Source organism: Panthera tigris, chromosome B2, assembly GCF_018350195.1.
Source record: "Panthera tigris isolate Pti1 chromosome B2, P.tigris_Pti1_mat1.1, whole genome shotgun sequence".
NCBI classification, from domain to species: domain Eukaryota; kingdom Metazoa; phylum Chordata; class Mammalia; order Carnivora; family Felidae; genus Panthera; species Panthera tigris.
Genome location: NC_056664.1, coordinates 131,320,941 through 131,335,440, shown reverse-complemented (window position 1 = coordinate 131,335,440; position 14,500 = coordinate 131,320,941). Strand labels below are relative to the sequence as shown.

The 14,500-nt window shown below is 39.0% G+C and overlaps 1 protein-coding gene across 8 annotated transcripts in view; it reads right to left on the bottom strand.

Moving 5' to 3' along the window:
- Positions 1-14,500, bottom strand: part of ADGB (androglobin) — a 160,677-nt gene that overhangs the window by 79,825 nt on the left and 66,352 nt on the right. For all 8 annotated transcript variants that reach the window (XM_042987275.1, XM_042987279.1, XM_042987280.1 and 5 more), the window contains 2 exons: positions 7,546-7,720; positions 3,512-3,602 (listed from right to left, as the gene is read on the bottom strand). In XM_042987275.1, coding sequence (XP_042843209.1) covers positions 3,512-3,602; positions 7,546-7,720 — 266 coding nt within the window. The remainder of the gene's footprint in view (positions 1-3,511; positions 3,603-7,545; positions 7,721-14,500) is intronic.

Here is a 14,500-nt window from a genome sequence, read left to right as displayed (position 1 = left end):
ATGGGCAACTCTGGCATGTTGCTACAGAGGTAGTGTTCCAGGGAAAGGCACTCGTGATCGGGGGTCGCTCTCAAGGGCTCGCCGAAAAAGGGCTAGCACTCATATTGACCTGAGAACTCTGACTGCACAGCAAAGCTGGACAAGGGACATTTCTTTCTTGTACGATAAAATGTCATTCACATATCTTTGTTTTTGGCTCTGGCAGATTGAATAAATATGCCAGGAAATTCATAACAGAGTCAGTGAATAGATTAGTTGAATCTAATCAGGTGCCAAAGTCACCTAGATTTGGTTTGTAGACTTCCGTCCACCTTGACCAGATAATAAAGCTGAAGGAAAATATAAGAAAATAGAGTAAGGGAGTAACTTGGGGAGTTCAGGTTATGAAACCAACCCATATGTGGTGCCTACTGGCACAGAGATTCTAGAAATTTGGGAATGACATTTTGAATTGTGAGGAAATTTCTCCTGGTGGTCTGCAGCTCTCAAAATCCATAAAATCTCTGGTTAGTATGAAACCTCAATCAATTGAGAGACAGTAAAAAGGGATTTGAAATGGAAAAAAGCATCATCTTAGTGGGTAATATTAAGTATGAAATTAATTAGAAAAATTATGAAGCACTAACATTTTTATGTTAAGTTTAGGAAAATTCTATGTATATGTGCTATTTTGTATTTCTAGCATATGAAAGAATTTAGCATGTTACATAATGCAGCAAATTAGGCTTTAAAATCTATATAGCATATTTAAGTTTAGTTTTATGATTATGTTACAAGGTATAAGAAAATTTGGGTTTATAAAAACTAATGGTAGGTATAGGAAAAATTAAGTTTCTCAAAATATGTGAATTTGATTATTTGACCTTAAAAAAAAATTTTAATGTTTATTTATTTTAGAGAGAGAGAGAGAGTGCAAGCAGGGGAGGGGCAGAGAGAGAGGAAGACACCAAATCTGAAGCAGGCTCCAGGCTCTGAGCTGTCAGCACAGAGCCCAACATGGGGCTCAAACTCACCAACAGTGAGATCATGACCTAAGCCAAAGTCGGATGCTTAACCCAATGAGCTACTCAGATGCCCTGGTTATTTGAACTTTTATAATGATTTAAATACTTTGCAAGATTTTATTTGCCATGATATTTGGCTTTTAAAGTACTTAAAGAGATAACAATATATAATGATATTGTAAATGCCATTTAAAATGTTTAAATAGGGGCACCTAGGTGGCTCAGTTGAGCATCCAACTCTTGATTTCAGCTCAGATCATAATCTCACAGTTTTGTGAGTTCAAGCCCCACATCAGGCTCTGAGCTAAATGGAGGATTCTCTCTTTCTCCCTCTCTCTCTGCCCCTCCCTTGCTTTCTCTCTCTCAAAATAAATAAACTTAAAAAAAAATTTTTAATGTATAAATAAATTCAGAAAACTAAATCTATTTAAAACTTTAGTGGAAATTAATAGATTTATGTATAACAAAATTTTATTAAAAGTTAAAATTAGATTTATAAATTCGTAACAGTAACAAATTTTTTAAATTAAAGTAGCAGCACACTGTCTTTTTGGTTTATAGAGCTGTCTTTCAAGGCTTGACATTGCTGACTGCCAATGACTGTCCTGTGTTAGGGCTGCCTAGGGGTCCCTCCTAACCCCCCTCAGTGCTCAATTGTTAATGCATAGAGTTGACAGGAGCCTTAAAAGGAAACAATTTGAAGAATATCTCTAACATTTTCAACTTATAGAGTTCATAAAGTGTAAATTGACTGGCTCTGAAAGTAAAACCATACAACGAACTGCCTTCTGATCTCAATTTTGACTGTTTTACTTCATCCGCTTACGTTCTGGTCATGGATTTTAATATGTCCAAAGAAGGCTAACCTACGTCTAATGGCCACTGTGTGACCGATAATATAAGCCATTCAAAATGTTCACTAAAGTTTTATTTAAGTTTAAGATACATTCAAACAAGGAGCAAATCATAAATGCAAACCTTGCTGAAAATCTCAAAGCAAGCACGGCCATATCACCATTATGCTGATCAAGGGACATTATTGTTGCCAGTGCCCCATGAGTCCTGCCCGATAGGTCTCCAAACCACGGCCAGTCCTGCTCACCACAGAAAACTATTCTCCTGACTTCCAACACCATAGATTGCTTTTGATTTTTCTTCTCATAATGAATGTTAATAGAATCCTTAAAAGCAACCCATGTACTTTTTACACCAGGCTTCTTTGGTCTAATATTTTGTGTGTGACATTCACCCATGTTGGTTTGTGAGGCAGCATTTCTTTCACTGTCTGCAGGTCACTGTATCTGATTTGTCTTCGGTTTCACTGGGATTGGGTCCAGCTGCACTTTTCTCTGTGTTTACTTGCTGGATTTCAGAACTTCCTGAATCTTGACATGAGGGGTTTTTTTTTTTCTTACTTTTGGGATATTTTGCCATTATATTTTTAGTTTTTGGCTATTCTCCCATCTCTCTATCCTCTATTTCTGAGACCCACTTGGAAGTATGTTGGTCCTTTTCAACTTGTTCCATTTGTTTTTACTATACATTTCTCTTTCTTTCTTTCTTTCTTTCTTTCTTTCTTTCTTTCTTTGTCTTTGTGCTTCAGTCTGGATATTATCTCTAATCTATTTTCCCTTTTGCTAACTGTCTTTTTTAGCTGCATCTAATCTCTGATGAAATACGTCCATTGAATTCTTAGTTTCGGTTATTACTGTATTCCTTGACTTATTGAATTCCTAGAATTCCTATTTAATTTTTTAAAAACTTTTCACATATTATTATTTATTTTTATGTATTACAACTTCGTTGATGGGTAATTGAAGTACAATTATCTGCAAAATTCAGAGTATAAATTTGGTAATCTTGGACACATGCATATGTCTATGTATTACTTATGCATGGCTGCTTAAAAAATTACCACACTTTGAGTGGTAATAATCATCACTTCCACTCATATCACTCACTATTTCTTCACATTATTGCTATTTGTTGACTTCCTGTTCCCTTATCTGAACTCATTAGAAATTTTAGATCCAGGATGTTAGTCTTTCTTTTGTTGTCATATTCAAATATTAATATATTTGGATTTCTCCTCCTCCTTTTACTTCTTTATTTTCTTTGTTGTTCTATTTAGGGTTTCTTCCTCTAAAAGTAACATACTTCATCTCCCTAGTTTCTATGACAATCATCTGATCTTACAATTTAAGTATCAGATAATAACCAAAAGCATTTGTTAGTGCTAATGTTTAAGGTTCAACAAAATCCTTCACTGTTCTAAAACAGTAGCCAAGGCTATAAAGCCAGACATATTAAAGCTTTATTTTAATTGATTCAGAATTTACCTTAGCTACTTATTACTGTGGGGAAAAGAATCTAAGATTATTGTTTTCTTGCAATCACTGTCACCAAAGCATAATTGTCAGACAATTTGTCTCACAGTTGTGAGACAATTCACAAACACTTCATTTGTCAACCAGATATATTTGTGGGAAAGAATGTGATATACTTACGTTACTGTTGGAATTGCAAACGGATTCATCCTATAATTCAAAAATGGACTTGAAATTTCAAGAAACTGTTCGGGCTTCTTTATTATTGTTTCTAAAAGAAAAATTCTCTATTATTGATTCTTTATCATTGGTTCTATAAGATCTAGAAGATTCTAAAAGAATCTAAAAGATAATTATTGATTCAGTATGATACACTTTTGTTTTTTAATCTTCTAAAATTAAATGCATAACTTAACATCTACTGCAGTGTTGATGAGATTAACTGTCTACCCAGCAAACCTACAATTGTCTTATTATTACTGGACATTCATTGCTACTTCTTTAAAAGTTTTTCACTAAAAACTGTTCTTTTAGTTAACCTCTGCAACACAAATGCTCAAATATGAAGAAAAAATACAGACTAATATCTGGATATGGTACTAGAACCAAAAATGTAACAAAGTCAAGGTCATGGGAAGGAAAGAAAGCATTAGATCAAGAAAGACTTTGTGAATACTCCTAAAGGAGTCTGAAGCCAATATAGAAGTAAGAAGTTCTCAGTGGAGGGGCACCTGAGTGGCTCAGTGGATTGAGCTTCCAAATCTCGATTTTGGCTCAGGTCGTGATCTCACGGTTTGTGGGTTTGAGCCCTGCATCAGTCTCTGTGCTGACAGTACTGGGCTTGCTTGGAATTCTCTCCCCCCCCCCCCCGTCAAAATCAATAAAGAAACATTAGAATTTTTTTTTACATTTATTTATTTTTGAGTGACAGAGCACAAGTGGGGGAGGGGCAAAGAGAGAAGGAGACACAGAATCCGAAGCAGGCTCCAGGCTCCGAGCTGTCAGCACAGAGTCCAACCCGGGGCTCGAACTCACAAACCATGAGATCATGACCTGAGCCAAGTCGGACGCTCAACCAACTGAGCCACCCAGGTGCCCCAATAAATAAATATTTAAAAAAAAGAAATTCTCAGTGTATACAGAACAGAACTCAAGCACTAACATGGTGATCACAGGAATTAAACATTAGAGATGATTAGTTTAATAAAACTCCTGCTACAATGGAAAGGATGCCCACTGGAGAAAAATAAGAGAAACTCTGAATGTGCACATAACTTCTCTGTGCTTATTCTGTGGTAAGCTCTCAAATGATCTCTCTCTCTCTCTCTCTCTCTCCCTCTCTGTCTTGCTGTCTCTCTTTCTATTTCCTATTATTTTTCACTTTAAATATTAAACCCAATAGATAGAAGAAAGACAATTATGGGGTGAGCCTTGAGGTGGGACGCCATAGGTTGGAATCCTACCAATTTTAGATTTTCTTCCCCAGTTCACCCTAAAGCCATCATGCAGCTAGAATTATACCACAGTCATTATCAAAATCAGAAAACGCCTGTATGTTCAATATTTTCCCCTTTATTCAGCTATTCTTTGATGCATTTTAGAGCAAAGATTTTCTCTCAAGCATCATGTGTATGCTGATCTTTGGTTCAGAAGGACAGAGAACAGGAAAGAGGATAGAGAGGAGGGAGGGAGGGAGAGGGGGAGGAAAGAATGGAAATTGCAAAGTTCCTGTATCCCAATGCAGCAGCTGGCAGGCACCAAGAGTCAACTGCAGAAGCTCAAAGAAAGTAAAGACTGAAATAATCAAGCAAGAGAGAGGGGGGGCAGATAGGCTTGATAAACAAACAAACAAACAACAACAACAAACCTGACCTTTTCTTCTTTCCACCCAAACCAGATATTTCTTTAGTCTTTGTTCTTTTCTGGCAAAGACTGAGCGTGTTGTGCTAGAAAATCTTTGCTACCAGCTGTACTGCTTGTATCATGTAGGCAAGAAGCAAAGGCGAGGAAAATTACATGGTTACAGTTGTTAATTTATATTCTAAAAACATGTAAATTATGGTTGAAAGTAGGAGGCAGGGAACAGGTAAGTCTTTCAATCCATGTGACCATTGCAGTTGTAGAATCCTGAGCACCACGGAGACTTCCGTACTGCATTGTGACCAAGATAGGGTTCCCTGGTCCCCTCCCATGAGGAATCAGCAACACTTGCATTGGTATCAGGAGCCACAGCAGGTGCCACCAATAGGGGTATAAGCCTTGGTGCACGGGACCGAACCCTTAGACATACTGTTTGTTTGGTTTTTAATGTTTATTTATTTTTGAGAGAGAGAGACAGAGAGAGAGAGACAGAGCATGAGTGGCTGAGGGGTAGAGAAAGGGAGACACAGAATCCGAAGCAGGGTCCAGGCTCCGAGCTGCCAGCACAGAGCCTGACGCTGACGCCAACTGGAACCCACGAAATGCGAGATCGTGACCTGAGCTAAGTCAGGTGCTTAACCGACTGAGCCACCCAGGTGCCCCGCTCAGAGCATACTTATAAGCTTCACGGCGAGGCCACTGGTAAACGGGCTCTAGGTATATTCAAGGTGGCTTTGCCTTCATTGCGCATTCAGGTAACAGGCCTGTGAACATAGCCTGTAATGCAGTAACCTCTAGAAGGTGGTATACTGTGGCTGGATGAATACAATTAGAAAATCATGAGCAATTAGCAAAGGCAAAGGGAGAAAGTGCAAAATCAAGAAAACAAACACAAAAGACATACTAAAGAAAGCTTTTTTGAACAAAGACAATTTAAGTTTTTTGGAATAAGATATATATATATATTTCAAATATATATATTCAAATATGTATATTTGAATATATATATATATATTTCAAAAAATATATATGTATATTTCAAAACCAAGAGTTGTACCCTTAACCAACTGAGCCACTCAGGCGTCCTATAGGCCATAATTTTTAAATTATAAGTTTTCGTTCTCCTTTAATCCCATCTCATGCATCTGCTTTAGAATTGAGTTTCTTTTAATGCTCTCACTCATTTCTTTTGCCATTCAAACTTGGTACTTATGAAATACTGGAATCAGAATGAAGACTTGGAGAGAACAACACTGAAGGAGTAAAGACTGAGATTTGAATTAGGAAGAAGTTGGAAGTAAACTGAGAATAAGAACAAGATGGGCGGGACGCCGAGGCGGCTTTGTCTTTTAAATGTCCAGCTCTTCATCTGGGATCAGATCATGATCTCACAGTTCAGTTCCCAGATCGTGTCTCCTGTAGGGCTTTGTGCTAACACTGCAGAGCCTGCCTGGTATTCTCTTCCTCCCTCTCTCTCTGCCCCTCCCCCACTCATGCTCTCTCAAAATATATAAACTCAAAAAATGATCAAAAAGTTAAAAAAAAAAGAACTAGGTGAGCACAGTCCCCCACCCCACCCTGAGCCCACATGAACCTCTTTATTTCTAGCACAACTACCATTCATGGTGGCTTATGACAGTATTCACACAGGGGGAGTCCAAGAATGAAGTTATATCCCTATATTCTAAATAAGGGTCAGTTTCTATTCTAAATATAAATCAGTTAATTCAAAGACTATGTTCTACAGGGCACTCTAGAGTGATTTCACACCAGGGGCTTAAATATGTTACCTAAGTTTTTAAATATTATTTGCTACAAACCATTTTCTATCACAATAATGACAATACCCTCACCCAAAGAATGGCCTGGATATATCTTGTCAGTTTAGATGTGAACCAAACTATTCAGCTTCTGAAATGTGGAGAATTAACCCTTTAAAAACATAAAATTTAGGGGCACCTGGGTGGCTTAGTCGGATTAAGTGTCTGACTTTGGCTCAGGTCATGATCTCACAGTTTGTGAGTTCGAGCCCCGCGTTGGGCTCTGTGCTGACAGCTCAGAGCCTGGAGCCTGCTTCAGATTCTGTGTCTCCCTCTCTCTCTGCCCCTCCCCCATTCATTCTCTCTCTCTCTCTCTCTCTCTCTCTCTCTCTCTATCTCTCACTCCCCCCCCTCAAAAATAAATAACATTAAAAAAATTAAAGACATAACATTTAGATATAAAATTAAAAGTAGGCGTTAGGTATAATTTTGGGTAGCTTGCCTTGAGAGATGTATTCCATTACAAATTCAACTGTTAGACCTACAGACAGAGAAATGGTAATCAGAAAGATTTCCAGACAACATGACCCATACCTTGAGCTTCATCTGTTATAACAGTTTCCTTTTTTTGACGAAAGATTTTCCAGGCAGGTATGGGAGGTGGCTTTGGAGGTGCTATGAGAGGGCAAGACCTAGTTCTAGTCACCAGCACAGGATGGCTACAGATATGGGAAAGTCCATATTGTCTCAGCTTCTCGGCAGAATCAGCCTAAAGAGTGGAAGGCACATTTAAAATGATATGTGTAATTGCCTTATGCATAAAAAATACTTTCTGTCATTATGAAAATGCTGTTACCACAAGAAAGTGGTAATAAAGGAACAATAACCCATATTTCTACCTCCTAACATAAATGTTAGTACCATTGGCATTTCTTGTCATGTTTTTTTTTCCCCCAGAGACCTCTATCTACTGATTTACAAAATGAGAGACTTGAGAGACTTGAACTAGAAGCCACTCTTCAGTTCTAAAAGTTTAAGATGTTCTGAGATTGAAAAAAAAAAATCTCAGCACCTCAGTTTGGCCCAACATTAATCAACCATTACTATTCTAAGTTAAAGCTTTTTTTTTTAATATGAAATTTATTGTCAAATTGGTTTCCATACAACACCCAGTGCTCATTTCAACAGGTGCCCTCCTCAATGCCCATCACCCATCCACCCCCTCCCTCCCACCCCCCCATCAACCTTCAGTTTATTCTCAGTTTTTAAGAGTCTCTTATGGTTTGCCTTCCTCCCTCTCTAATTTTTTTTCCCTTCCCCTCCCCCATGGTCTTCTGTTAAGTTTCTCAGGATCCACATAAGACTGAAAACATATGGTATCTCTTTTTCTCTGCCTGACTTATTTCACTTAGCATAACACTCTCCAGTTCCATCCACGTTGCTACAAAAGGCCATGTTTCATTCTTTATCATTGCCAAGTAGTATTCCATTGTATATATAAACCACAATTTCTTTATCCATTCATCAGTTGATGGACATTTAGGCTCTTTCCATAATTTGGCTATTGTTGAAAGTGCTGCTATAAACATTGGGGTACAAGTGCCCCTATGCATCAGCACTCCTGTATCCCTTGGGTAAATTTCTAGGTTAAAGCTTTAATAACAGTGCTTAATATGTGAAGGTTGCGTCTGTTTGTTTATTTGTTTGTTTAGTCACCAGAATGGCTACATAGTTTTAAGGAAAAAATCCACTACATGTAGTGTGTGAGGTCCATGAGGTGATAAGCCAGTGCCTTGTCTATGGCTCATGCCTTCACCCTCCAACAGAAGCTCTCCCACAGGAAATCCCCATGATCTCTGCGGACAATGGAGCCTTTCACAGAAGGGCAGAGGAGAGAGGCTGCCCTAAATCCTGCTAAATCAAGTCATTGTCTGGGAAGATGCTTCCCATATTCGACTGTTCAGATATCCTGAAGCCACGCTGCTTTGGCACAATTCAGTATCATATTTAAGCAGAACTTCAGTTACTAACTGATAGCTGAAATATGCCATAAGAAATCAAAAAGTCTGCGAAAGTTAAAGTAATATATTCTGTCGCCAAATTCTGGCATTCACAGTCTAAATGTTGAAACATCTAAAGTAAAATAAAATAACTACATTTAAGTCAGTTTTGCCAATAACTACTTTTCTTCCTAGTGACTTTACATCATTGATTTCTATGCAAAAAGCAATGCTTGAAAATGTACATTTATAAAGCTGTCATTTAAATTAGGACCAGAAACCCACCTATTAGCCTATTGCAAAGTATTGCCTCAGCCGGAACCTGCCTTACTTTTGTCACTGTTTTTCTATAGTTCAATGGCCACTTCTGGGAGGTGCAAAAAAGGTGGGGTCACTGTCAGATAAAACAGTTCTTTAGGAATCCAGGGCTTAACTAATGACTATAACAATTAATTCATAATTGAAAGGAGACAATCAGTGCACTATTGAGTCCAGAAAAGCCACTTAAAAGTGTTTATATGTGCAAAATAAAGAGGAAAGTGATTCAGTGTTTAAGGGGTGGGCGGGGGGAGGCCTAATAAAAAGCAGAGAGAATTGTAACATCCCTTTATTGCTCTTGTGAATGTTAATGATTCCTTGAAAACAATTCAGAAAGCTCTGGTATTATGCCTTAGAGTGGTTTAAAAATGTTTTTTTCAGAAATATTCTAAAGACTAAACCTTTTTTCTACAACTTTTGCCCTGCCAAGTTTGAAATTTTCCCAACACTCGAGATGGGGATTTATAGGATGATTTATTGATGTCATTTCATATAGTAACCGAGAACAGTACTATACTTTGTCTCCATAATCGAAGCCATGCCCAAAGTAGTATTTATAAATTGAATCATTTCCAAATAGCTTACTATTTAACATTTAGCGAATTTGGTCTACATATCTCTTATAATTCTTCTTATAACTGCAACCAAAGGTGTATATTCTTTACTCTTTTTGAAGCCATAGGGCATCGGAAAATAAAATTATTTAACGCATTTGAAAATGTAAGGTTTTGTGTCAATTAAATATGGTGTTAAACACCTATTGTATTATTTGAATAATCCACAAAAGTACTAGCTTGATTTAAAGTAAGTAAGCTGATTTCTCATAGTTCATTTTAATTCCAACATACATACCATATCTCCTTTCAATTATGAATTAATTGTGACAGTCATAATCCCTGGATTCACCATGAACTGTTTTATCTCACAGTAATCCCACCTGTTTTGCACCTCCCAAAATTTCTGAATGATGTAAGTAAGTAATGCTATTGAAAATAGTTATATACTGGGGCACCTGGGTGGCTTGGTGGGTTAAGCGTCTGACTTCAGCTCAGGTCACGATCTCATGGTCCATGAGTTCGAGCCCCGCGTCGGGCTCTGTGCTGACAGCTCGGAGCCTGGGGCCTGTTTCAGATTCTGTGTCTCCCTCTCTCTCTGCCCCTCCCCTGTTCATGCTCTGTCTCTCTCTGTCTCAAAAATAAACGTTAAAAAAAAATTAAAAAAAAAAAAAGAAAATAGTTATATAGTTGATGTTGAGAAACTTCGTTAAAGGATCTCAAATTTTCTTAGATTAGAGTTTGAGGCAGAGAGAGACTTGGAATAGTAAAAATTCACTCAGGTGAAACCTTAGGTAAGGACTTAAGAAACATTTTTTAATAATTTATGTGTAGACTTAAATTAGAAACTTCCTTGCCCATAAGGCTTGTTCATTCCTCTGCCCCCTCCCACTTCAAACATCTTGTTTCTATTTATTTATTTTTTTTAAAGTAAGTTCTACCCCCAGCATGGGGCTGGATGGAGTTCATTATCCCAAGACCAAGAGTCAAATGCTCTACCGAGGGAGTCAGCCAGGCACCCTTCAAACATTCTAAAAGTAGGAGTTTGAGCAAGTGGGTAGCTTTCTTAGAACTTGCAGATCGCACATTTAAATAAAATTAAAACAATTTAGAATATCCAAGAACAAGAAGATGGGGAATAATGTGGGGTAATTCAAGGCATCCTGTTCCTTTCCAAGTTTTCTTTTTCTTATATTCTAGACCAATTCTTTCAAAAAATGTAAAGTATTGACTTTATTTTAAATGTTGGTCTCATTGTCTTTGGGGCTATAATTTTTAGCAGTGTACTCCATTTAACAAAGTGCCATTAGAATACAATTATTTTAGTTGGCTTATCTTTAAAGCATTGTGTCTCATTCTATCCTGATTTTGACCAAGAGAACAAGATCAGGCTATCAGCTAATGTAAAAGAATCAGCAGGCAAGTTAGGGAGACAGTGAGGTTATATAACCAGTTCATCATAGCCTTGGAGTTCATTTTTTAAATATTAGCTTCAGGTGTACAATATAGTGATTTAACAGTTCACCCAGTGCTCAGCACAAGTGCGCTCCTTAATCCCCATCACTTACTTCACCCAAGAAATAGACTCTTAAGTACAGAGAACAAACTGATGGTCACCAGAGTGGAGGTAGGTAGGGGGATGGGTGAAACAGTTCATTTAATTATTGTTACAGATACTGGGTTAGTTCCTGAACCTCTGGACCCCTTAAACCATTTTCAATCCCTCAGAAGAAGGATTTATAATACTCTGTATGTCCTGACTCCCTCCCACGTCTCAAGCTGCCTCTGAGACTTCTCCCCTTGCTATCTATTCAACTTCTAGCACTTCTCTGAACCCAGAGAGCTCTCCTTCACCTCCAGACTTTCCAACATAAGTCCTCCTCTGCTTTGAGCACACTTTTTTCCTATTTATTAAGCTAACTTTTTAAGGCCATCGCTTAAACACTTCTTCCTTTAGGAAGGCTTCCCCAGTCAACCACTAAACAGAAACATGTTTCTGCTATGTGTGCCATATTCATTCTTCCACTCATTGATTCATTCATTTGGTCACACATCAAACACCCATTGTTTGAACACTATATTTCTACCATATTCCAGATACCTTTTATGATCTCTGTTATACCAGTTTTCTAACTTTATTACTATTGTTGGCGTGTCTGTCTCCTTCATTAGGCTCTGAGTTTTGTGACGAGAGACTTTTGTTAATCTTGCTCAGCACAGGTCCTCAAAATCTACCTTACTATTTAGCACATAATAGATCATCAATAAAATCTGTTGGATTAACAACAAACATAGGTGATCTTTTTTGTCCTTTAAATTTGAAACTAACTTTGTGCTTAAATATTAATTTCTCAGTGGGACAGCCAAGAGTTCAAACAGATTATTTTGTAGGATTTGTGTGTGTGTATGTGTGTGTGTGTGTGCATGTGTGATGTATTCATCCCATTCTTGTATTTTACAGTTTTAAAAATAGTTTAAGTACTTCCCATAGTGAGACCATGGCAGTCCACAAAGCATGGCTCAGGTCATTTTTTAGTCCATGGTATTAGAGCATTTGATCTCTGGAATATTTAGGACAGCAGCTAGGCCAATGCCATGTAAAGAGGTTAAAAGAAAATCAGGGCTGAGATAGATGACCCACCCAAATCTGAATCAGAGACTCAAATTTGTGGGAGGTCAAGGAAACACACTTGGATTTAGGCAATGAGTAAAGTTAATTAACTTTGAATTAAAATCACAGAAACTGCCACTATATGCCCTGTCATCTTGACAATATTACCCCTGTTAAACGCAGACTTTTGTATGAATAAAGGGTGTCTATTCAAAAAGGACAAAGAAGGAGGAGGAAAAGGAGGAGGAAAAGGAGGGGGAGGAAGAAGAGGTGGAAGAAAAAAGAGAGAAAAAGAACGAAAGAGGGATGCTGCTTGGGCAAATCATCTAGAAGACAAATATACTGTGTAGTAAAGCACAATAAGCATCCAATTGGATTATTTACACTTCAACCAAATTGTCATTGAATTTTTAATATCCAGCTGTTTGTAACTAACCCAATGAACATTTATGTATAATTATATTACTAAACCATCTAGTCTTCTCCAACTTTAAATGCAGTGATTTCAGAACACGGAATTCTAGAACTAAAGTGCTAGATGTCTAGGGGTCCCCCAAAGGGTTAAGATTTAATAAGCTCCAAATGTAGTATTGTGTTTGTTTTAAACAGAGAGAAGAGCAAGTAAGCTGGTGGACTTTACCCTTTATAAGGGAAAGAGAAAAGTGATTTTCATATCCAATAAAAAGTCTAGCTGATTGCACCCAGACTTAAAGTGAAAGGCTCACTGGCTTAGATTAAAGCCTCGTCCTGAGGGGCCAGCATCTTATTTAACACACACAGTAGGTGCCTGCTGGAACACTCTCCAAGAACAGAGCCTGGGGGGAACCAGCTTCACACTCTCCCTTTGCCCTGATTGAGAACACCAGTACTCCTGGAGGGAAGCTTCTACAAGCTTCTGATGCCTGATCTTTGCAGCAGCTACCCAGAGGACGCCTCCTGACTTCCTGGCTCTGGAGGCCAGAGGAACTTGCATTCCTGGTCCTCGTGGAACTAGAATAATCAGTGACACCCAGAAAAGAGCTCATATTCTCATCTGGTGCCCTGAATTTGCAGCTGCTGCTAGGAGACACTTCTCTAATCACCAGGCTCCGCAGGCAGTGGAGCTTACGCCTGTGGGTCCCACCAGACTGTTACCAATGGAGAAAGAGTCGTCACAGCTACCACCCCCGGGGCACAGCAAAAGGCAACAGACCCAGAAGTTCAGTCTTTCTGTGGGGGAGGCCTATCAACTAACCATCATGGCTGCAGCCTGAGGGGCAGACTTGTAATTAAACACACATCTTGGGACTGACTGTGATCCTTTCCAGAGACCATGGAGGTCAAGCACTAGGTTTTACGCTTTTCCTCTGCCGCCCTCCAGAGTCACTGTGTCTCCTGGAGAGGAGATTCACACGTGGTCGGTGCCCTGGTTTTTACGTCTGGCCCTCCAGTTTTTTGCAGCTGCTACCCAGAGGAAGCCTCTGGATTGCCTGGCTCGGATAGCAAGGGGGAGCTCGCGTTCCTGGGTTCCACAGGACTGTGGCAATTGGAGAGACGGCCCTTGGCAGGCTGCCACCCTCAGTGCACTGTGCAGACAGCAAATTGAGCCACACCCCCAGTCTGTCTGTGAAGGAAGACTCTTGGCTTGTCCTGGAGCTTCCTTCTGAGGCAGGCTTCAAGTCTGGCACACACCTAGTGGACTATGGAGCTGCTCTCAAGGAACGCAGGCTGCAGGCACCATCTTGGCACTCTCCCTCTGCTTTGTTCCAGCTCACCCGTATCTCAAAAAAAGGGTTTTTTGATCATTTGGGGCCCCAACTTCCAACTTTTTGTGACTGCCAACCAGGGGACATCTCCAGATAGCATGGCCACTTGCCTGCCCTATGACTGTATATATTTGCATACTTTCAAGAGCTGCTGCTTGTAGGTTTGAATCTAAATGCTCAGATCCTCCCTTTAGGGACACTGACAGGTCTTAGCACTTCCTCATTGATGGGGAGCTATTAAAAATATAATGGACTGCCTGGACCAACACAGAGCTGGGGGGAAGACGGTTGTTTCATCTACTGTATAGAAACCAACACAGA